Source organism: Eptatretus burgeri, chromosome 2 (assembly GCF_056783735.1).
Source record: "Eptatretus burgeri isolate ZD-2024b chromosome 2, Ebu_testis_v1, whole genome shotgun sequence".
NCBI classification, from domain to species: Eukaryota; Metazoa; Chordata; class Myxini; order Myxiniformes; family Myxinidae; genus Eptatretus; species Eptatretus burgeri.
This window is the reverse complement of record NC_140962.1, coordinates 41986188-42011092: the sequence shown is the minus strand read 5'-3', so window position 1 is coordinate 42011092 and position 24905 is coordinate 41986188. Positions and strand designations below refer to the sequence as shown.

The following is a 24905-nucleotide window of genomic DNA, read 5'->3' as shown; positions in this document are numbered from 1 at the left end:
TATTTTTTGCACGTACGGCCACGCACGTACGGGCACGCACCAATTCTTTCAAAACACGCTCCACAAACAAACCGTGATAATTTAATCATGTATGTATACTTTCAGGGTGCAGATAAAAACAGATGGGACAGATTTTATGGTGGAATAATAACATGATAATGCAGTTAGTAATTATTATTATTATTTTTTTCTTTTCAGGTTGTATCAGACAAACTGGAGATGAAAAAAGAAAACTCGAGTTCATGGAGCATCTCACCCCACCCGTGCAGTCTTTCGAAACATGGGAAATGGGTGGGGTCTGCGAGCAGCAAATTTAATTGGTCAAGATTTTAAAATGCCGGAAAATTTCGTGCAAGTACTGCGAAACGGAAGGGCTTTGAAAGTGCCAACAAGGCAATTGTGTGTTCTACAGCGTTCAAGTATATAATTAAATTAAAATGAAAAAAAGATTTTAAAGATTGTAGAAAAATTTTTTCGGAAGTTCACCACCCTTGATGTGGCGTCTTTTGCACCACCTTCTTCAACATGTTACATTAGTTATTAATGCCTGTTGTTTGTGTCCTTTATGACATCGTTAAAAACAATGTTTCCTCTTTGGAATGATTGTCAAGTTTCTTTCACTGCCAAACAGGGGGGAGAAAAAATTACCTCACCATGCATGTGCAGTCAGGACAAATTCAGAGACAAAATACTGTTAAACTACAGGTTCGTTTTCCAATGTGTGATCAAAATATAACATACAATTGAAAGTAAGCTTGTCCCACCCACAAAGTATCGACCGCATGAGTCCTACGAGTTACTTGGGGGGGGGGGGGGGAGGGATCACAAAGCACAGAGAGGGCAGAGGAGGCAAGACCAAAAAAACAAGCTCAAATGAGCTAAGATCCTTGTCCTCTTAATGATGACGTCATAAAAACGAATATGACGTCATTGTGATTTATCATGTCTGCGATAAATTATCTGTGCTATAATGCCCGACTTGATTCCCGCAAACAATATTCAAACAGCTTGCCTAGTTTCGGAGACAATGGTAGAGGCGATTTCCATTAGCGGCGATATTATGTCAACTTTTTTTCTCAGAAGAATTTCCAAAATCAGAGATGATTACTGCCTGCGCGTGGGCTTTCCGCATATACATGGTGAGTTTCACAAAGATCCGATGAAAACTCTGGGTTGTGAAACAAAAAAAGTCAAAAAATAGGAATGACGTCATAAAAATTGATATGACCTCATAGTGATGTATCATATGTGCGGTAATTAATCTCTGCTAATGCCCTGTTCGATTCCCGCAAACAGAATTCAAAAAGCTTGCCGAGTTTCGGAGATAATTTTATCGGCGGTTTCCATTAGCGGAGATATTTTGACCTCATAACTTTTTTTCTCAGAGGAATTTTCAAAATCGGAGATGGTTACTGTCTGCGCAGGGTATTTTTACATATATATGCCAAGTTTCAGGAAGTTTCGATGAAAACTGAAGGCTGTGAAACAAAAAAGTCCATAAGAAGAAGAAGAAGAACAACGTGAGTAAGACTTAGAGATCCTCCACGAGGATCTAAAAATGACGCAGAAGAATACCCGTGAGACCACGGACCAAGCTGTGATGGTGAAGTGATAAGCTCATAGAGACAACCTCAGCATGGGAGATTCCATTGATCTTGAAGTCCTTTGTTTCCATGGTGTCAAGCTGAGCAAGGTATGAGGTAGGGAAGCCAGCCCAGAAGGGAGAGCAGTGCAATTCTCCATCAAGCTGCGGATGAAAGCCTCATCGGTGAAGAGTTCAGGTGTGCCAAGCAAGGACTTTGCATGACACTTCATTTGAGCCAAATCTCGTTGGGTGCAACCAACCATGGATGTTGCATCACATGCAACGACATCTTTGACAGATGACCAGCCATTTTGGAGAATATGAGATGACAGTCGGTTCAACTATAATGGGAAATTAATTTCTGGATCTATTGTAAAATTCAGTTTCAGGTGCATCATAGTTTGAGATATGAGACTCCTTAAGCATGATTTTTATTTTATTTTTTGGAAGTGTTGGTTGTTGCTAGGTATGACAGGATAGGTGAGAGGCATGTGCAATCACCTTTAAGTCATCTAACCCAAGGATATAAATCTCGACCCAGCTATAAACTCTCATCCTGGTGTTTCACAGGCAAGGTGATTTATCATTGTGCACGCCATCCATCGGTGAGATGGTTTGCCAGTGGACTCATGTGCCAGCACTGGTCGTTGATGGGTGTTCAAAATCCTTCGGTTTCTTTCGCTACGAGGAGTCAACTTATCTCCGGAACCATGAAAAACTTACAAACGCCTGTACTGACTGCTGAGAAGGCAATGGCAAACCACCCAGCATAAACCTTGCCAAGAGTCTTTTTCGGCAGTGCCAACACTCTGTAAAGAGTATAGTACATCGATGATGATCAGCCAGTTTCATGACGAGTAACTGCATCGTGTTCCATGCCCGATGCAGAGTGTTGGTGCTGCCAAAGCAGTGACTGAGCTCCAATTCTTGTTGGGTCACCACTTCAACTCAAAAAGTCAGGGCAGGAATTTTTAATTTATTCAGGATACCGGCGATAGCTCGTCTACTCTTTGTGAAGGACACCGTGGGCTCTTTAACATCCACCAACTAACGCTGGCAGACAGAATGTCCGTTTCATGTCCATCCAACGGATGGCACACACATTGATGAATCCACCGTGCCTGTGAAACATCGGAATGACAGTTTATAGCTGGGTCGAGATTCAAACATTGGCTATAAATAAACCTCTCATGCCCAAACCTGCTCATGGAAACCTACTTTTATAACATATACCTTGGGGCATTCCATTTAAATACGTACAGACAAAATGGCAAATGTTTGAACACCCTAACCCCCGTCCATTGTTGGCTATACATGGACTTTCAAGTATCGGACGTAATGATTCACCCTGTCAGTTCATACAATCAAGGACCAGTTAGGAATCAGAATACACAACTTTATTAACAATATATTTAGTTTGTACATGTGAAAATAAAAACAATACCAATATTATAAAGGAGTAGAAGATGGCAAAGAGCAGGCCTCACTTTAAAAGCAGATGTAAGAAAGAGGTCAAGACCATCTATTGAGGACAAATTTTTTTGAGGCTCAAGAATAGTGTGATGTCGTCCCTCCGAGTACAACACACAATAAACATGTTCACATTCTCACATTTTCCTGTGAGAACAACTCCACGCAAAGCCGTAAAACAGGCAGATTGCACAAACGTACATTATGCAATGTGCAAGCAAAAAAGCAGATTTTTGTTTTCTCTCTGTCTCGATAAAATGAAAATCATGCATTTATAAACGTAACATCAGCCCTCCTCCCATTAAAAAAACAGTGGAAAACTGGGGGGTAAGGGCTCTATATTCAGTGTGAAGTGGTAAAGCAAAGGTCCCAAGGTAATTTACAAACAGCGTACAACGCAAACTCGAGCAGTCCCAGAGCCAGAGAAAGGTCAATGAGTTTTTGCAGCACATTGCAACTGCTTGCCTTCTGGTTGGCAAGTCATTGAAGGTTAACAAGATCTCAAATTGGAACTTCACATTTCTGAGGACTTCACTGAAACGGCTATAATAACACGAACTGTTGTTCCTACAAAAAAACAGCAAAAATAAAATAAAATAAAGTAATAATTTTTAAATATACCATCAGAGATGGGGAATCCCCTGCCATTGAATGAAAAAGGTCATACATATTCCAGATAATGAGGGAGGTGAATTGGAAACAAGACACCATTTGGTCATCATCTCAAAAAAGTTCCGCAGGGGTGAGGAATGTCGTAACCAAAATAATTGAAATCAGATAAGCGGTTTTCCATTTATTACAAAAAACATTTTTTCAAGAAGGCCACCCCAGTCGGCCATCATGGATCCGGCCGCGCCCAAAATCAATCGGGTTCTTCCTTTTCAGGTGGTACATGTGACCCAAATGTCAAATCGATATGGCGAAAAAAACATTTTTTTCAAGATGGCCGCCCCAGTCGGCCATCTTGGATCCGGCCACGCCAAAAATCAATTGCGTTCTTCCTTTTCAGGTGGTTCACGTGTGACCCAAATTTTAAATTGATATGGCAAACTGTTTATGAGTTATCGCACTCACAGCTATAAATGTTGACGCCCGGACGGACGGACGGACGGAATGACGGACGGAATGACGGACGGACGGACAGCCGGACGCCCTGGATGACAACAATATCCCCCTTCCGCCATGCAGCAGGGGATAAAAACCAGCTGTTGTGTTGCAATGCAATGCATACATTTGTTCGTTCATTCATTTATATCTGTGGTCACTAATGCATAACCTGCCTCGCTTTAATGAACCTCAACCCAACCTGAAGCAGGTGTGGTATTTTGAGATAAATGGATGGCCGTGCATGTTTGTTCAAAAATAGTTGCATTTTGACCCAATAAAAGCATAATTTCCATATCTGGTTGAAGAAGTAGTAGAAGTAGTAGTAGTAGTAGTAGTAGTAGTAGTAGTAGTAGTAGTAGTAGTAGTAGTAGTAGTAGTAGTAGTAGTAGTAGTAGTAGTAGTAGTAGTAGTAGTAGTAGTAGTAGTATAAGAAGAAAAGCCACTCCTTTCACATCTTCAGATACATGAGGCTATGCATAAAGTTGACTTTGACTATGGGTGCTCAATCTTGGACAGTCACTACTCTAACGCCAGGATTTTTTTTTTTTTTTTTTTTTTTTTTTTTTTTTTTGTATACCTTGGTCGAGGCTCGTATGAGAGCTAACACACAACTCACAGCAAGGAGGCATGAGACAAGAGGGGCGGGAGTGGAAGGGACAAAACATTGGGGAACAGACACAGGTGAAGTGTGGAAGGGGGAGGGATGGGGATGGGACGGGGAACATGGCGAGGGAAGATGGACATTAAAGGGACTTTCAGGAAGGAAAGCAGGAGAATTGAAGGAAGTGGGCTTGGGTGGATTATCGGGGTAGAAAAAGATCGAGGATTTGGATGGGGGAAGATAAGAGGTGGTGGTGAACAGCTGTTTTGAAAGCCTGGAGGGAAGAATGGGAAAGAATAGAGTGAGGAAGTTTATTCCAAAGGCGGGAAAAAAAGAGGAATGAAAGAGTGAAGATGAGCAGTGATTCGTGATTTTGGTAGTTTTACCAGAAGGGGGTTGTTGGCGGACCTTGAGCGCCCTGTGGAAATGTGGTTGGGACAAATCACAGAGAGAGCAGGGGGGGCAAGGCTGGAGAGGAGTCGGTAGAAGACAGAAAGACCACCGACCAACCTGCGGTGATTGAGTGAGAGGCCCAAAGACTCAGCTTCATTGCGGGAGATGCCAATGATCTTAAAAGCCCTGGTTTCGACAGCGTGAAGTCGAGAAAGGTGGGAGGCAGGAGCACCAGCCCAGAGGGGAGAGCAGTACTCCATCAGGCTACGGACAAAAGCTTTGTAAGTGGTCAGGAGCTCAAGAGGGCCGAGGAAGGACTTTGCACGACGGAGGATTCTCAGTCGGCGACTGGCTTTTGAGGCAAGGTTGGAAATGTGACTTTCCCAGGAAAGGTCATGGCAGATAGTGAGACCCAGAAGCTTGAAAGAAAAGACTTCTTCCAGAGGATTGTTGAGAAAGTGGATGGGGGTTTTGTAAACGGTCCTTTCGAAGAGACATAGTGAGAGTGTGAGATTTGTCTGGATTGAAAGACATGTTCCACGTGTTGGACCAGTTTGTGATTTTATCCAGATCTGCAGTGAGCGAAGAAGCTGCTGCTTGCCGGTCTGAGGGATGACAGATGGTACGGCAGAGGGTGGAGTCATCGGCAAAGAGAAATAGAGGATTTTCCAGAGAGTCCGAGAGATCATTGATGAAAACCAGAAAAAGAACAGGGCCCAGAACGCTACCTTGAGGAACTCCAGCCTGCACAGGAAGAGGGGATGAAAGAACTCCATTTAGGGCCACACGTTGACTGCGACAGGAGAGGAAGTCTGCCAGCCATGAGTGGAGATGGCCTTGAATACCATGGGAAGAGAGTTTGGTGAGTAGGGCAGGTGCCAGACTGTGTCAAAAGCACGTGATATGTCCAGGGATACGGCTCGGATTTCCTGTCTGGCATTGAGGACCTCCATCCATTGATGGGAGAGCAGTAGCAGCATATCTAGGGTAGAGTGACCTGGTCTGAAACCAAATTGATGATTGGAAATCAAGCCATTGGAGAAGAGGAAGGATTTCATGTCTGAAGCGATGATGGATTCCATAACCTTGCTGATGATTGGGAGAAGGCTGATTGGTCTATAGTTACAGGGATCTGTTTTTGCACCTTTTTATGCAGGGCAGTGATGTTAGCAGATTTCCAAGCAGATGGCAGATGACCTTGGGAAAATGAGAGGGTGAATAGAACAGAGAGAGGGTGAGCAAGAGCAGAAGAGCAGGCTTTGAGGACACGTGGGCTGATGCCGTCTGGACCGGTTGCAGAATCTGACTCGAGGTTTGAAAGCAAGCTCTCCACCTTGTCAGGAGAAAAGGATACAGAGTCCAGGGACAGTTGGGTGCGACTGGGTAAAGTGGGTAGAGATAGTGATGGGTTTGGGACACAAGATTTAGCTGCAAACACCGAGTTTAGACATTCAGCTTTATCACGTGTGGAATCAGCAGTGCGCCCATTTGAGGTAAGGGAGGATGGAGGGGAACATACACCAGAAACAGATTTGATTAAACGCCACCAGGATTTTGAGGAGGGAGAGAGGTTTGAGAGTTCAGACTTGAGATGAGAAAGATGTTGTTTTCTGGCTCTCCTGAGGGTAGCTACACACTTGTTCCGAGCTTTGTGGAAAGAACTGAGATTGCCCTCAGTTGGGTTTGCTTTCCATGAGGCAAAGGCAAGTTGTTTCAGGACAACTGCCTCGCCACAAGCTTCAGTAAACCAAGGGCGGGAGGAAGGGTAAGACAACTGAACACGAGAGGGGATAAATCTGTGCATGAGGGAGAGCAAGTTTCTTTGAAAGAATTCCCAGGATGAGTTGATGTTTGAGAAAGTAGTGATAGGAGACCAGTCTGTAAGTTTGATGGCTGCTCGGAGACCCTGCCAGTCGGCTTGAGTGAAATGCCAGACTCGACGGCGGTGAGGTGGTTCTCTGATAACAGCCAGAGAGATGTCCACTTTAACAAGGACGTGGTCAGAAGAACCAATTGGAGCGAAGGAAGAGCAGAAGATATTGTCAGGGAAATTTGTCAAAATCAGATCCAGAAGAGATGGAGTACCATTGGTTGAGATCCGGGTCGGGAAGTTGACCGATTGAGTCAGTCCCAATGAGTCACAGAAAGCTTTTGCTGATGTCCCATGGCAGGTGAGAGAGGTACCCACACCTAGCCAACTGGCGTGATGACAATTGAAGTCGCCACATAAGAGGAAGAGAGAGTTTGGATGAGAAGATAGAAGATGGTCCATGTTTTCGGAGAGTGAGGTGTAGATGGAGTCATCACTGTTCGGTGGACGGTACAGTACACATATAAACATGAGGTGGGAGTGGAGGGGAAGCCGAAGCCAGAGGTATTCCTGGGGGTGTGGGGAGTGAGAGCAGTGCAGGGAGAGTGAGGAATAGAGTCTTTGATGAAGAGAGCAACACCTCCACCAGGACGAGGCTCAGGTCTGTCATACCGTAAGAGGGAGTAACCAGGGAGAGATACTTGGGAGTCAGACACGTCTTGGGAGAGGAAAGTTTCTGTTAGGCAGATAATGTCTGGTTTGTCAGTGGCAACCTGCATGGAAAGATCTGAAAGGTTTGAGCGAAGGCCCCGGATATTTGAGGTCCACACTTTTAATGAAGAGGTAGGGGAGGAGGATTTGGGTGCAGGAGGTGGAGGGGGGGGGGGGGGGAGGGGGGGGGGAGGGGGGGGGGAGGTAAGGAGGGTTGCTGAAGGAGTGTGGGGTATTGCAGAATAGCGAGGGGAGGGGGCCGAATGAGGAGGAGAAAAGGCTCTGTGGTGCTGGGAGAGAGGGGGGACAAGAGACAAGGAAGATGGCAGTTGAGTATTTGAGGAGGTGGAGTGAAGAGATGGAGGTGAGAGGGCAGTGGAGGGAGGCAGGTTGGTGGATGAGAGGGGGGCAACTTAGAGAAGGAAGAGTGAGGGGGATGAAAGGTGGGAGAAAGGTGAGGGGGGAATTTTTGAAAGAGGTGAGAGGGAGGCTTGGAGGGAGAAGAGTGGGATGGTTGCTTTGAGAGTGAGAGTGAGGGGTGAGGGGGGTGAGTTGGCACTGAAGTTGGAAAAAAAGAATGGTTGATGGAAAGCGAGCATCCATGGCAAACTGTGGTTTTTAATTCGAGGATACTCGAATAAAGCCTGACGAGGGCCAAGTAAAACTTTATTCAGAATGCCGAACGACCGTATTTCTCAGCGTACAAGTCAATACTTTTCCCCCAGAAGTCCAGGCCTTGAATTATACTCGGGATCGACTTATCTAAGGCTTCAGACCTTGAATTGCATCGATTTTAAATTAAAAAAAAAACTTTTTAAAAGTTGCAAAGTGTGATTTTGCTGAAATAAATTGTACAATTGTTAATATAAAAAACAGTGCTCAGTGATCAAGCTTTCTTGGATTAAAATGTGCTTGTAGTACAATAAGTGTCAGGTGTTCATGTTTATGAAGGAGTAGTGTGATGTACGTAATGTGCTCCGTCCGAGCCAGTGCTGATAATGATTCTGTCGCCAGTTTTAAATTTAGTTCTAGACCTCCAACACCAACAAATGTGTTGAAAAAACTATTTACTTTCCTAATTAATCCGAAAGATCGTCCGACAAAGTAGTGCATATAATATGCCCCAAAACAGCTCATTAATATTCAGGACCCTGGCAGTACTGAAGCCAGTGATGCTTTGTGAGTGTCAAGGACGAATTAACGCCTCTATTGCTCTGACAGTTTTGCAAACTACCGTAGTTGAATTATCTTTGTGTTGCACTTCAAATTGACTCATCGACGAATGAAGGAAAGGAAAATGGGAAAATTAGCCAATTCGAATTATATTCCACATCGACTTGTACACCGAAAAACAAGGTAGTCTTGGTGGTGAAGGCTCGTGTTGATCTGCCTCTGTGGACAGAGAGAACAATGGATGGAATCAACGGGGCGTTGTTTGAGGCAGGTTAACTGTCGTGTGAAGCAAGCGAGAAGCTGGCGTTTCTGGCGTTAAACCTTTGTCGGAGCAAAGGAGATCTTTTATATTTCAAATGGCGGTTAGCGTATCTCAATCAGCGCCCCATCGATTTCATCCAAGGAAAGCTTTAGGTTGTCGTCTGATCAGGTTTGCCCTGCGAATGATACACTTTGTAAAGAAGTCCAAGGCAAAGGCATCTACTACAGTTTTCAGTCAAAAGAAAAGGGTACCATCCGAAAGTCCTCCGATTAGATAATAAATAAAAAAAACTATTTTGTTTTTCAATATGTTGAAAAAGAAAAAAACAAACATTAATGTTGATGAAAAGGCACAGTATATCCATTTTCATTTCGCCGAGGATGGCATCATGGTGGGATGAATGTGAAAGGAGAGTCTGCAGCTAAGGAGCGTACGCCGCTGGAGGGGGCAGGCCGATGATCGACGGAATACCGCGGGTCGTCGGTGGTGCCAAATCGACTTCATCGGCTTGTTCCATGTTCTGCAGGAGCCTCAAAGCTTGTTCTTCATCAGGCCCTGGGTGATGGCGGAGGAGGTTGGCAGCTGACGCAAGCTCCGAGCAGCCTCCTGCCGCAGCGAGAAGGTAGAAGCTGAAGCCAAAATGTACCCAGACCTGAAAGCAAAGCAACATGGTTGCCTGTTATGTTTCAAATGCCAAAGGTTCAACAGATTTTGAAATGGACTTGTTTATTAATAAATAAATAAATAAATATGGCAAATGAGGAAAACCTTTTATTTATTTATTTATTCATCCTCTATATAATAAGGGTCATCGAGGAGCTGAGGGTGGTTATATTTTAACCTTGATGTTTCTTTCTAAAGAAAAATTTGAGGAATGCATGTACATTGAGGGAATTCGTCATTATGCAACTTGGCTTTACATCCGAGGAGACTTTGTCCATGCTGCTGGTAAAATGCTCATTGTCTGTTTCGGAAATCTCACCTTAACGACGGGGTGAACCAGCATCACACTCCAGACCCCGTGATTGTGAGATTCAGATCCATGTATGATCGTGATGCTGCTCTCTACACAAATTTGAGGCTCGGACGAAACCACAGGAAACTCACTCCCCCCATTCACAATTCACATATTTGCCACCAAGGCCCAAAGCAGTTCGTTCCAACCTTGAGAGGATTACCGACAAGCAACGAAAGAATCACGGCAAATCTACTCGAATCCGTCTAAAAGGTACAGAACTGATTTTAGAAAAGCGTGACAAAGGTAAACCACAAGCACCATGGACAAAATATGCTGATTCGTTGGAAATGAATGAAGACGTTACAAAGATCTTTTGAGCTATTTTTTCCTTCCTGGCTCAGGATACATTTATTTATTCCAGTGTGTACTGATCCGATATTTATTATTTTACATTGTCATATTTATTATTGTGTGTGGTTGAATTTTGGTTCATTTGTTGATGACATAATTGTCCACTTCTGAAGCAATTTTCTCTTTATTATATTTTCTTTCTTTCTAACATTGCACATCGTTGATCGATATCACTTCGTTTTTAAAATGTTATCGACACTGCTGGAGTGGGATGTTCCATTTTTGTTAATTGTATGATTGGCATGTTAATTATGTTGAGTGGATCGATATCTTTAGCTCTGCCACCAAAGGTGAAGGAGGTTATGTTTTTACCCCTCTCTGTCCATTTGTGTGCAGGATATCTCAAAAAGATGTGCACGGATCTGGATGAAATTGGGTGCGCAGGTTGGGTGTGTGACAAGGACGAACTGATTAGATTTTGGTGAAGATCCAGATCCAGATCAGACTACTAGATTTTTAAAAAAAGTGATTCTTCGCCATGGAGAGAAAGGGCCAAAAACTATATACAGCACGATATCTCAAAACATACGATATCTCAAGTGGTGGACGGATGCGGACGAAAATTGGTGGACACGTTGGGAGTAGGGTGAATATACTGGTTCTGGCTCACTTTTCCCCATGTAAATGAATGGGGGATTTTCAGCGATTCATTTTTTTTTTCCCTAAAAATAAACCCCCTTTTTATCCCAAGGTATATTTATTTATCTCCCCTTTTAACCTGGGGACACTTTTTTTTTCAAATAATCCATACAATAAGATAAAGATTTGTTGAAGGTGATTCGAAAGAAATATCTAAAACGTCTTAGCCTCGGGACACTTTATCAAATAACCGATGCATATTGTTTAGCTCACTCATTGAACCTATAAAGATTTGTTCATTCTCAAATTCCTTCAATAGTTTAATTTTCTTTGCACAATAATCCCCATTTAAAATATTGAAAAACAAAACATTTGAATCTTTATATTTTTTAAGATACCCCTTTTGTGCCATTATGAAATGATAAACTTCTCTTAATGCTCTTGTTTGATCACCTCCTGAGCCACATATCATTTTGAGATTATAGTAAATTGTTTTTTCATTGTTCAATTGATAACCATCAAAGTTTTCAGTCCATTCAAGGATACTCATTTTTTTCTTTACATCCTCTAACTTACTACTTTTTAAATTGATTTGCTTATTTGTTTTATTTACCTTTGTTTTAGTTATTTTTTCAATAAGACTTATTTGATATTTTTCACATTCATTATGTTTTCCATTTATATACCAAGACTGAGATTTTCTCCACTTTTAGTTTGATTAATACTTGGTTTGACCATTTATATATTGCAAAAAACGTGGCGGTAGCCCTTAAAAAACCCTAACCCATCTTCCCATCGTTAAAACACAATCTATTCTATTCACTCTATCATACAATATCCATATGGAACACAATCTATTCCATTATCTAAAATAAATCTCTTATCATCAAAGGCTCCTAATGCCTTTTTATTTACTTCTTCAATATATATGTTATGTTTATAACTTCTTATTGTATTCATTTTCCTATATTCTTCTTTCTTATTCATCAAACAATTATAATAATTTCTAAAAGTTATTGATTTTTTTATTACATATTTCTTTATTCCCTTTAACCTCTTATCAATCTGATCACCATACTTATAAGCATATGCCTTTGCTCTCAATCCAATAAACTCACTCATTACTTTTCCACCCAACTCATCCTTAAACTTACCAATAACCTTTTCATTCTTTTTGGAAAATAACTCACTCTTCTTGCTGAAATTACTTGTATCATATACTCCAATATTTTTCTTCATATCTTTATAAACATCATCAGTTTTTATATCTAGGATAAAACTATCAGTGTCCATATACAACAATGAAACATTTTCACCATACTCTTTCTTTAAGTCATTATACAAATAATCATACATCAATATCTTTGATAAATCAAGAACTGCTGTTCCAATATAAATTGGTTTATCCATTACAATACTTTCCTTTTTCATATGAATTGCAGAAAAGTTCTCTGAAAAAACCTCTTCTCTCTCAAAACTTGGTTTATTTATCAATCTCGAAGCTTCTTTCCAAGATGTTGCAAATCTAATGTTTTGCCTGTTTCTAACATTTTCCATAGTCTTTCCAAATACAGCATTATTCATTAATTTATAAAAGTCCCCTTCAAATTTTACTTTTGTATTTGCTCTCATATCTGTATTGAATTGAATATACTTTTTCACCCAAGGACTTTGTTTAAATTTTAAAACTCTATGAATTTTAGCTACTCTCAATCCTTCTCTCAAAAACTGTTTTAAGCTTCTCTGATGCAAAACATATCCCTCTTTATCATAGAATGTTGTTAATAACTTTTCTGTTGATTTGCCTTTAATATTAAAACTTTTATGATAATCACTGAACCATTCTTTCTTTGGGGTTTCTTTCTCACATGCAAAAGGAAGGTCTTTATGCATATTATGAAGATCACTCGGGTACCTCAAATCAACTTCAAAATAATAACCTTCTTCTTCGTCATTCAATTCCTCTTGAGAAGAAATAACAATATTCATCAAAGCCTTTTCATAATCCTTTTCTTCCACCCACTCTAATTTACCATAAGGCAGAGATTGAGACATTGCCCATCCATACAAATTATTAGCATCAAAATACATCAAATAATTACTATCTTTTTCACTATCATAATTTGGAAGATATTTATTATTTGCTTTAGCATATCTTTTTGAACATACTTGTGATATTCCACCTCTCTTGGACTTCTCAATCATCAAAAGCATATCAACATCACTGATTAAATCTATATCTTGTTTTGTCATTTTCAACATTGCACTCCAAGCTAAACCAGGAGCTGTGAAATAGTGGGCAGGATCTAATCCATAACAATTTTTATTATGACAGAGTGATCTGAAAGCTTCAAACACATCAGCTAACAATAAAACATCTGTTTTTAGATATAAATCATGATATTCTCCAAGGTTCTTTATCTTAAATATTTTCCATATTTCTTGTGCGTGTTTATATTCCTTATCACTTATCTCTTCTTCATAAAGGTTATTATATAAACTTTCTTTTGAAGGAAGTTGTGTTTCTTTAAATCTCATAAATGAATCCATATAATCATAAGGATAAATTCCCTTACTTGTAAGAATTTTCTCTTTACTTTGAATTTCATTCCTTGTTTGAATTTCCTCTCTCGTGAGAATTCCTTCTTTAATCAGAATTTCATCTTTAATCTGAATTTCCTCTTTAGTTAGAATTTCATTCATTGTTCGAATTTTCTTTATAATTAGAATTTCATCTTCAGTTAGAATTTCTTCATTAATTTCCTCATTAATTAGAATTTCCTCTTTACTTTGAATTCTGTCTTTAATCTGAATTTCCTCTTTAGTGAGAATTTCCTCTTTTGGAAAGAATGAATTAAGATTTGGAAAACAGTCCGTGGAGCTTAGATTTGATGCGAGGTAGGCTAGTGGTGTTCCCATAAACTTGTAAGAATCTAGAAACCTAATACGAGTTAAAGGTTTTGTGAATATCATTTTTGTAAATGAAATATACTTTTGACTTGTGTTTGTTATGGCAGAAATATTCCCTGGTGTTTTTGAAAGTTCATTTATAAATAGATGTGTATCATAGTTGTCGATGTTGTGAAGAAAGACTGGAATAAAAGAAGGTAATTTATAATTAAGATTACAACAGGAATGAGCGGGACCTCTCTATTTACCAGTAAGATGACAATGATCTCTAACTTTAGACTCCTTAATTTCCCCCTCACAAATATGACAGATATTGTTCTTTCTAAATTCTAATTTTTCTTCTTTAGTTAATTTCATCGGTTCATTTGTTTCTTTCATTAATTTAGTGAGTCTTGTACAATCCTTTTCTAATCGTTTTACAAACTCTTGTGAAGCTTTTTTTCCACTATAATGTTCAAGTTTGTTATACTTTTCTCCAACAGATGATTTGATATAATAACAGAAACCACAAGGAATATGTTTATTTATTAAAACAAGGAAAAAGGAATATTTATGATATTTATTTGTATATGATTCTTTTGGATTAGGAGAAGCAGTATTTATATTTTTAAGGATACATTCAAAATCAGCGTATATCACAAATGGGTGCATGATTGATTTATTATAATCTTCAAAAGAAATCTTTTCACCAGGTTTAGGCATTGTAATTACAGCTGATTTATGATTACTACAATATTTTGAATGTTGTTCTAATCGTTCTTTTGTATGAAATGAATTAAGACATCGCTTACAAGGATATATTTTGTTTGCTGTTCTGAATAGCTGAGAAGAGATTAATCTTGATAAATTATTGATGTATGTGTAATGTGAATTATTTCCAACACTAAAATATAAAAGATCAATGTGTGTTTCTTCATTTTTATAGTTGTTTGAAATTTTTAATATTTGAACTTTGTTTGTATCCGTTAATCCATATACATAAATAGAAAGATTATTCTTTTTCTCAAATTTAGGAATATCTGTTAGTGGCATTGGGAATTTAAAATCTTTAATGTCCAAGGTATTCTCATATTTCATATATTGTTTTACTCTTTCTGAATTACATTTTGGTGGATGAAAGTGAGCAAGAACAGACCAGAGAAAACATTTATTATCATTGTTCTTAATATTAACAACTGCCTTCTTTAGTTTTATTTCTTTTGGTAATTCAATATAAGAAGAAGCTTTAAGAGGGTTTGATTTTAGAATGTGTATATCTAAAAAGACGATTTTTTTAATATTGAATCCACTTCCTACCACTGTATTATCAACATCCTCATCTTGTTTTGGTAGTTCTTCATAAACCCCACTATTTAAAAAATCTTGAAATGATGTTATAAAATGAAGATCTGTTCTCATATAAGGAGTTTGTTCTTCATCTTGTCTTTTCATATTCATTTTCACTCCCCAAAAAACTTTAAAGTTTTCATTTCTTTTAATGTCTTTTTAATAACTTTTTCAACATCAGGTTTCACTATTTCAATTGATTCAGCTATTGATGATGGACCGGGTTCTCCAAATTGAAAAATCGTTATTTTTATATTCCCTTTAAATGTCTCATCAGTGTTTTCAATATAATAGTCTCCCTTTACTTTAAACTCATTTTTCTTGTGTTTTTGTGATTGAAGATGTCTATTATAACTACTCTTCAAAACATCCTTTGAGCAGATATCACAATGTTTTCTTTCCAACTCAAGAGGAGATATTTTATGAAATAGATTAAATGTGTGTTTGTTGGTTCAGAGGTGTTTTCTATAATGTTTATATTTGTGATTACAAACATCGCAGTATGTTGTATTCACCATATTTATATAATAAATCTTTGCTGAAACTAAAATTTTCTTGATGAAAATTTCGTTTATTTTACAGGTGAATCTGTGCTTAAAACCATTTTATCCTCCAACTTTTTCACTTAATAAATACAATGTTTGAAGACACAAAAGACAAGTTTCAATCAATCTCTTTATTTGTTAAAGATACTGAGAAATATGTCAAGGATGTAAAATTGAACAAAGATAAATATAACAACTATTGGATAAAAACAATTATGGTAAATAATATGAGTTCTTCAATTTCCTTCAGTGGAAGGGCTTTTATATACCTGGAAGAACATCAATTAAAGTATCTCTAACAAACGTTTCTCCTCTCCTTCTGGTAATATATTCAAAACTAGAAAAAGCAATGAAACAAGAAAAAGTATCAAAAAACAAAAACCTTATGGATGAAGCTTTAGAAAGAAAAGATAAGACCATCTGTAATATGCAAGGAGAAATTTGTATTTTTTTCAACAACCCTAAAGATGTAAATCCTGATGAAATAAAGGATGTTAATATATCAGGTGAAATGACATTTCGTTCAATAGTAGTTAATGATCATTTTAAAATTACCTTTAATATAAAAAATGTTGTCGTTGAATCTGGTAATGAAAAAAAGTATATTGATATCGATGGTAATATTATTAAATATGAGTCAATATACAACTGAAAGTATAGATGAATTTCAGTTTAAGTAAAGTTTTACTTTATAAATATGCTAGACTTTCCTGATTCTCCATATGACAAATTTGAGAATTGTCCTGCGTGTGAAAGACGGGGATTAAACACAGAGTCAAAAACCTATAAACAATGTATATTCTTTGATTATCTTCTAATTAATGATGATAAAAAATATAAAAAGGAAAATAATTCTTTTAGATTTACACCAAAAATGAATTACTTTTCAAGATTGATTAGAGAAATGAATGTAAAGTATGAGGGTGATAAAACACCTTTCCTTACAAGGGAAGAAACTGAACGTATAAGAGAAATGTTCAAAGGATTGTTATATATTATTCATGGATGTAATTTTCAGGGAAATATCAACACAAGATATTGTATAAATAAAATAATGGATTATCTTGAAATTAAACCTGAACTTAGGATAAAATATAGAGTTTCTAAAAAAGCCAATAATAAATTAAATAACCTGTTTTCCAAATATATAAATGAATGATTTTTTCCCATTTGGGAAAATAAGATAAAATTTAACAACCATAAAAATCTCCCAAATTCATTAAGATGTCTCATAGTTGGTTCAAGTGGATGTGGAAAAACCTGCTTACTTTTAAAGATGCTCCTCACTCCCAACTTTTTAGATTATGATAATTTAATAATTTTCACAAAGTCGAGTTTTCAACCAGAGTATCAACTACTCTCACAAGGTTTTAATGCTGGTCTTCAAAAAGAAGATATAATCGGTTTATTTAAACGTCAAAAAACCTAAATGATTATAACATTGAAGATATAATTCAACTATTTTGTGATACACAGAGATGTAAAAAGAAATCAAATCCTATAACTTGTATTCTTAGTGATAATACGGATGATATACCGTCTCCCCAAGATTTGGATAAATCAAAAAGAACCTCGTTATCTTTGATGATTGTGTTAATGAGAGAAACCAAACGGTAATGGACAGCTACTACACAAGAGGGAGACATTCTTCTTGTAATTGTATTTATCTTAGTCAATCGTACTTTCAACATCCTCGTCGTTCCATCAGAAACAATGCTAATACTTTTATTTTATTCAAGTTAAATTCAATAGATATCAATAATTTTTGGAGAGATAATTGTTCTACATTATGTAGTAAAAAGAAATTTGAGGATTACATGAAGCACACGACTGAAAAATATAAATATATTGTTGTGAAACAAGATGAGATATTAAGGGATATATTTTTTGTTTTATAAACAATTACATATATAAATGACAACTATTATTGTAAATCTTGTGGGTAAATCTGCTTCTGGAAAAAACTTTCATAAATCAAGGTTCTTGTGTAGTACAAATGAGAATATTGTAAATTTACTTGAAAAACACCCCGTGATACGCATTGTATCAACAACAACTAGAGCAATAAGACCTGGAGAAGTAAAAGGTGAAGATTATCACTATATTTCAGTGGAGGAACATATGCGATTGAGGAATGAAGGTCAAATATTTGAGGAGGTTTCTCTTGGTACAACAAAATATTCACATTGTAAGAGTGAGTTAAGGAAACTAAAATCTGGTGGTCTTGGGATATTAGAAACTAATCCAGAAGGAACGAGACAAATTATTAAACATCTGAGCGGAGTGAAGATTTTATCATTCGGTTTTGATGTTGATGAAGAAACTCAACGCAAACGTATGAAAAGCAGAGATGTAAGTATTAGTGAAGAAGAAATTACAACTCGCATTAATGTTAATAAAGAATTTGATGAAATATTTAAAGAAAAGGATTTATTTGAACACATCTACTTGAATGATGAAGAAAAGGAAAATTTCCCTGTTGATCTTTACAATTCATTAAATGATATTTTACAATAAATAAATGGATGCAAAAGAAAGAGCAAGAAGATTTAAGGAACATCAAGAGTTGGTTTCAAAAGTTGTAAAACAGCAGGAAGACATAAAGAAGAAACGCAGACAGAAACCAACGGGCGAAGAAGCATTTGAAAGAAAACAAGAGAAATTTTTTAAACCACTTTTAAAAACTTCCCAAGAAAAAATGAAAGATGTTTCCACAGTTCCCACAGTAGAATATACTCCTAAAAAACTTCAAATGTTAAAAGATTTTGATCAAATGACGGAGGAAGAATTAGAGCATTTAGGAGAATTAAAGGTATATGATGATGAAGGTTTATTTCAACAACTGGAAGAGATTAATCAACCCCCTGATTATATTGTGAATGCTCTTCAAAACAATGAATATTCAGCCGATTCAAAAACCAAAGCAGGACTCATTCCAACAGAACAACCAGCAATATTTCATCTTGTTCAAGAAAAGGTATTGATATTTAATGATGAATTAAGGTTCTTAGGTTCTGCTCAACCCCCTGTTAAACTAACTCCGAGACTAATGTTTCTTCTCACAAAAGATGGAAGACAAGGTTCAACTGTGAGGGATGAATCAAAGTATATTGAGAAACCATTGGATATGAAAAATAATGATGATAGAGTATATATTGATCTGCTGAACACTCTAAATTATAGGGTTAGTATTTCTAGTAAAAGTAGGAAAAATGAGAAGGAGAAACACATTATTCAGGCTTTAAGTATCCTTGGTTCAGGTATTAGTTTTCTTCCAAATGACCCATCGCAATTAGTTAATAGACTGTTATTGTTGTTAGGTAGTAAGAAGGCTGGAAATAACAATTGTTTTAATGAAGCATCAGCCATTTTAGACCAGTTGATGAACATGAAAATAATTAATAAAAATCAATATAAAGACATTTTATCTCATATTAAATAAGATGAGAAGCACAATCCTTAGTTTCAATTTCACAACAAGCGACCACACATCTTCATTCCCATACCCACTACAACTTAACCCAACAAAAGAATATGAGGCATCTTTATTGTCCATGGAAACTTATAATACCTTTTTTAATATAACTGATAAAAATGACAAGTTTAGATATAATCCCGGAAGTGGATACAAAACGAATAACGGTCTCACCCGGAGCATATGAGATTTCTCAAATATCTTCCGAAATTGCTCGTCTTATGAAAGAACAGGGTGATGAACCAAAAAATATTGTTATAGACATTCAAAAACATACTTCAAAATCAACGATTAAAGTTAAAAATAACTACAAGGTTGATTTCACAATTGATAATTCATTTAGAGAGTTATTGGGTTTCTCAAAAAAGATTGAAACTAATGGGACGTTTTACAGTGATAATGTCATTCAAATATCCTCGGGAATAAATTCGGTGTTAATTCACTGTGATTTGATTGATGGTGCTTATAATGATGAAAAAAAAACAAATGCAATATTTTCATTCAGCGCATACTCAACCCCAATTGGTTATAAATTCAATATGGAACCTAAAAATTTGGTTTATCCCCCTGTGTCAGGAAAAACCATACACAGAGTAAATTTTAGAATAACCGACCAAGATAATCGTATGATTTCTTTTAATGGAGAAGTTATATCCATCAGAATTCACCTACGTGTAGTTTTCCAATAAATAAATACGATGGTTATTGTGAGGAAACACGAGTTGGGAAAATATAAAATAATTACAGGGGATGGGATGTTCCTTTCCCCATACTACAAGGGTAAAGGTATGTATCTTGGTAGAGGATACTATAAACCGAAGAGACAAAGGGGTGTTGGACATCAATTTAGAGGAGATGGGATAATTGATACACTCATGGGTATTGGTTCAACTATTCTAAAACATAAAGATCTAATTGGTTCAACTGCTTCTGCTGTGGGAAATGTAGCAGGTGCTGTAAAGAGCATAAAAGATGCCCAGAAGGAATCTCATAAATTACAAGCAATAAAAGAAATTAAGAAAGGCAAAACTCAGTTGTCCCCCCAAGAACGACAGAAAATAATTTGAATACTTGGATCAGGGTTTCAAAAGTTTTAACATCTTTTTTTCCTAAATAAATACAAGTATGGAAGCAATTGATAGTATCTATGATTTGGATGATACTATTATTATCTCAAACTCCACTAAAAAAGAAGATTACTTCAAGGTAAATGCAATAACTGGAACAGACTGGAATACGAATGGTACAAAAAGTTTTGAAATAAATAATCAACAAACCTATTTGAATCTCTCCGAAAGTTTCTTGTTGTGTAAATTTAAATTCACTAAAGCTGGGAATAACACAAACGCTACACTTGTAAATGATTTCTTCTGGAAAATGTTTGATAGTGTGTGTTTGTATATTGGAACACAAGAAGTTGAAGTGGTTGATTATGTCTCTGCTGTATCTGAAATGATGAAATTTACACTCTATACATTCAGTGATAGAATGGGAAAGGGGTCTGTCGAAGGTTTTATTCCTGATATGTCAACGGGAACAAACACAGACCCTGGATATACTCAAAGGAAAGGAATGTATAATGATGATACAAAAGCAGTAAATAGTTTTACTGTGGCAGTTCCTCTTAAAGGTATATTTGGATTTTGTGATCATGATAAAGTTCTGTATGGTCTTAAAATTAGATTTCAACTACAAAGGAATGATAATGAAAATAGATTGCTTTTTGGTGTTGGTAGTGCTTTTGGTGAACAGAATAAATTTGTTATTGAGGAAATGAGTTGGTATATCAGTGAATATACTCCTAATCTTAAAACAGAAGAGATGTTGAATAGAAGACTTAACTCAAAGAAACCACTCAGTGTATCATACCTCAAAAGAAGATGTCAACACGTTAAACTCAACCAAACCACTTATATGTGGAATTTGGGTGTTCTGGAAGGAAAGCCATGATATCTGTGGATCATTTTTAAAAAGCCAGATGGTGATACTGCGACTGATAAGAATAATGCATTGAGTGATAATGCTAAGGTGAAACAACTTCGCGTTTCTCTAGATGGAACATTTTATCCATGAGATAGATTGGAAATTAATTGGGAAAAAAATGATTTTGCTGAAGCATACAAGTCTTACCAAAAGGTGTGTGAAAGTAATGGAAATAAAGAACCTATTTTGGATATGACAGCATTTAAAAGTTTGTATACAATCTATGCGTTTGACCTGAGCGCTCAAAAGGAAACTATAAAGTCTAATCGAGTGGATACTTCCCTTTACATTGAAAGAGGAGAGAGTGAAGAAGTTGATACATATTGTTTGCTTTTGGAAGAAACAGAATTATAGATTAATACAGATAATGGTGGGATGATTAGTCTCACATAATTTTTTGTTAAATAAATGAGTGGCAAAGTACCAACTGGGGTATATGTTAATCAAATCAATCTTCATAAACTATCATCTTGTGTTCAAAATCAAAAGCCTTGTACAATTAACGTTAATACAATTCAGAGAAAAGGAGCAGTAAGAATTGATGTTTTGCTCACAAGAGAACAGGTTAAAATCTTGAATGACACTGGCTCACTTAAAATTAAAATGACAAAACCAATGTTGAAAAAATATTCAATAAGAGAGACGAGTGGAGGATTTCTCCCATTTCTAATTCCTTTATTTGCTGGTTTAAGTGCGGTTGGAGCATTGCCGGGTGGTATTTCAACAGCGGTGAAAACTGCCAATGAAAGGAAGGCTCAACTCCAGGCTCAAAAAGAATTGGAAAGACATAACAAAGAGTTGGAGAAACAAATTAGTGGAAGTGGTGTAATTGTAGATTTTGCTGAAAAACTTGAAGGTCTGCCTGATAAAGCAAGATTGTTAGTTGAAGATATGCTTTCTTCTATAGCACAAGCAGGTGTAAAATTAACGAAAAGAGGTAATGGATTATATCTTTCTAATAAATAAATGAGCATTGATGAGTGGTTTAAAGAATTTGGAAAGAATACAACATAAAATTTACAACTTGACAAATATTGTAAGAAATTAAAAATTCATAATGTGGTTATTTGTATGAGAGATGAATTAACAAATGTGCCGAAACATACAAAGAATATTATTATGAACTTAGAAGATAATAATGGGAACGGTTCTCATTGGGTTTGTATTTTTAATAGTCAAGTCAAATATTATTTTGATAGTTTTGGTCTTCCACCACCTGTTGAAGTCATAAAATTCTTACAGAATGGTGTTTATCAAACATTTCAAGTCCAAGAATTAAATTCCAAGTGTTGTGGTCAATTATGTCTGTATGTGTTATTTCAACTCAACAAAAATAAAAAATTTTATGATATTATTTTTAATCTAATATAAATGACTTATGTTGGTAAAGATGGTTCTATCTTTGGTGTATCTCAAGAACTGGATATTGATTTATCAAATTATTACACAAAGGCACAGGCTGAACGACATAAATATAATATAACCAAAAATATTAACATGAAAAATGCTTATAAATTAAAAAATTATCCAAGCCCGACTGACGCGAATGACTTGGTGAGATTAAGCGATTTATCACAATATATATATATATATATATATATATATATATATATATATATATATATATATATATATATGTCGGGTAAGAATACTGATTCTGGCTCACTTTGCCCCATGTAAATGAATGGGGGATTTTCAGCGATTTATATTTTTTTCCCTAAAAATAAATCCCCTTTTTATCCCAAGGTATATTTATTTGTCTCCCCTTTTAACTTGGAGGTTGAACCTCATTGAATTGAACACCTGGGGGTTGAACAGCTCACTCATTGAACCTATAAAGATTTGTTCATTCTCAAATTCCTTAAATAGTTTAATTTTCTTTGCACAATAATCCCCATCTAAAATATTGACAAACAAAACATTTGAATCTTTATATTTTTTAAGATACCCCTTTTGTGCCATTACGAAATGATAAACTTCTCTTAATGCTCTTGTTTGACCACCTCCTGAGCCACATATCATTTTGAGATTATAGTAAATTGTTTTTTCATTGTTCAATTGATAACCATCAAAGTTTTCAGTCCATTCAAGGATATTCAATTTTTTCTTTATCTCCTCTAACTTACTAGTTTTTAAATTAATTCGCTTATTTGTTTTATTTACCTTTGTTTTAGTTATTTTTTCAATAAGACTTATTTGATATTTTTCACATTCATTATGTTTTCCATTTATATACCAAGACTGAGATTTTCTCCACTCTTTAGTTTGATTAATACTTGGTTTAACCATTTATATATTGTGAAAAAACGGCGGTAGCCCTTAAAAACCCTAACCCATCTTCCCATCGTTAAAACATAATCTATTTTATACACTCTATCATACAATATCCATATGGAACACAATCTATTCCATTATCTAAAATAAATCTCTTATCATCAAAGGCTCCTAATGCCTTTTTATTTACTTCTTCACTATATATGTTATGTTTATAACTTCTTATTGTATTCATTTTCCTATATTCTTCTTTCTTATTCATCAAACAATTATAATAATTTCTAAAAGTTATTGATTTCTTTATTACATATTTCTTTATTCCCTTTAACCTCTTATCAATCTGTTCACCATACTTATAAGCATATGCCTTTGCTCTCAATCCAATAAACTCACTCATTACTTTTCCACCCAACTCATCCTTAAACTTACCAATAACCTTTTCATTCTTTTTGGAAAATAACTCACTCTTCTTGCTGAAATTACTTGTATCATATACTCCAATATTTTTCTTCATATCTTCATAAACATCATCAGTTTTTATATCTAGGATAAAACTATCAGTATCCATATACAACAATGAAACATTTTCACCATACTCTTTCTTTAAGTCATTATACAAATAATCATACATCAATATCTTTGATAAATCAAGAACTGCTGTTCCAATATAAATTGGTTTATCCATTACAATACTTTCCTTTTTCATATGAATTGCAGAAAAGTTCTCTGAAAAAACCTCTTCTCTCTCAAAACTTGGTTTATTTATCAATCTCGAAGCTTCTTTCCAAGATGTTGCGAATCTAATGTTTTGCCTGTTTCTAACATTTTCCATAGTCTTTCCAAATACAGCATTATTCATTAATTTATAAAAGTCCCCTTCAAATTTTACTTTGGTATTTGCTCTCATATCTGTATTGAATTGAATATACTTTTTCACCCAAGGACTTTGTTTAAATTTTAAACTCTATGAATTTTAGCTACTCTCAATCCTTCTCTCAAAAACTGTTTTAAGCTTCTCTGATGTAAAACATATCCCTCTTTATCATAGAATGTTGTTAATAACTTTTCTGTTGATTTGCCTTTAATATTAAAACTTTTATGATAATCACTTAACCATTCTTTCTTTGGAGTTTCTTTCTCACATGCAAAAGGAAGATCTTTATGCTTATTATGAAGATCACTCGGGTACCTCAAATCAACTTCAAAATAATAACCTTCTTCTTCGTCATTCAATTCCTCTTGAGAAGAAATAACAATATTCATCAAAGCCTTTTCATAATCCTTTTCTTCCACCCACTCTAATTTACCATAAGGCAGAGATTGAGACATTGC

The 24905-nt window shown here is 36.0% G+C and overlaps 1 protein-coding gene across 2 annotated transcripts in view; it reads right to left on the bottom strand.

Moving 5' to 3' along the window:
* Window positions 1–8488: 8488 nt before the first annotated feature.
* LOC147031895 (mitochondrial fission factor-like) overlaps window positions 8489–24905 on the bottom strand; it is a 138946-nt gene continuing 122529 nt past the window's right edge. For both annotated transcript variants that reach the window (XM_085868837.1, XM_085868796.1), the window contains one exon: window positions 8489–9764. Coding sequence is in view for 1 of the 2 variants with exons in the window: in XM_085868796.1 (XP_085724922.1) it covers window positions 9644–9764 (121 nt within the window). In the remaining variant the exon portion in view is untranslated. The remainder of the gene's footprint in view (window positions 9765–24905) is intronic.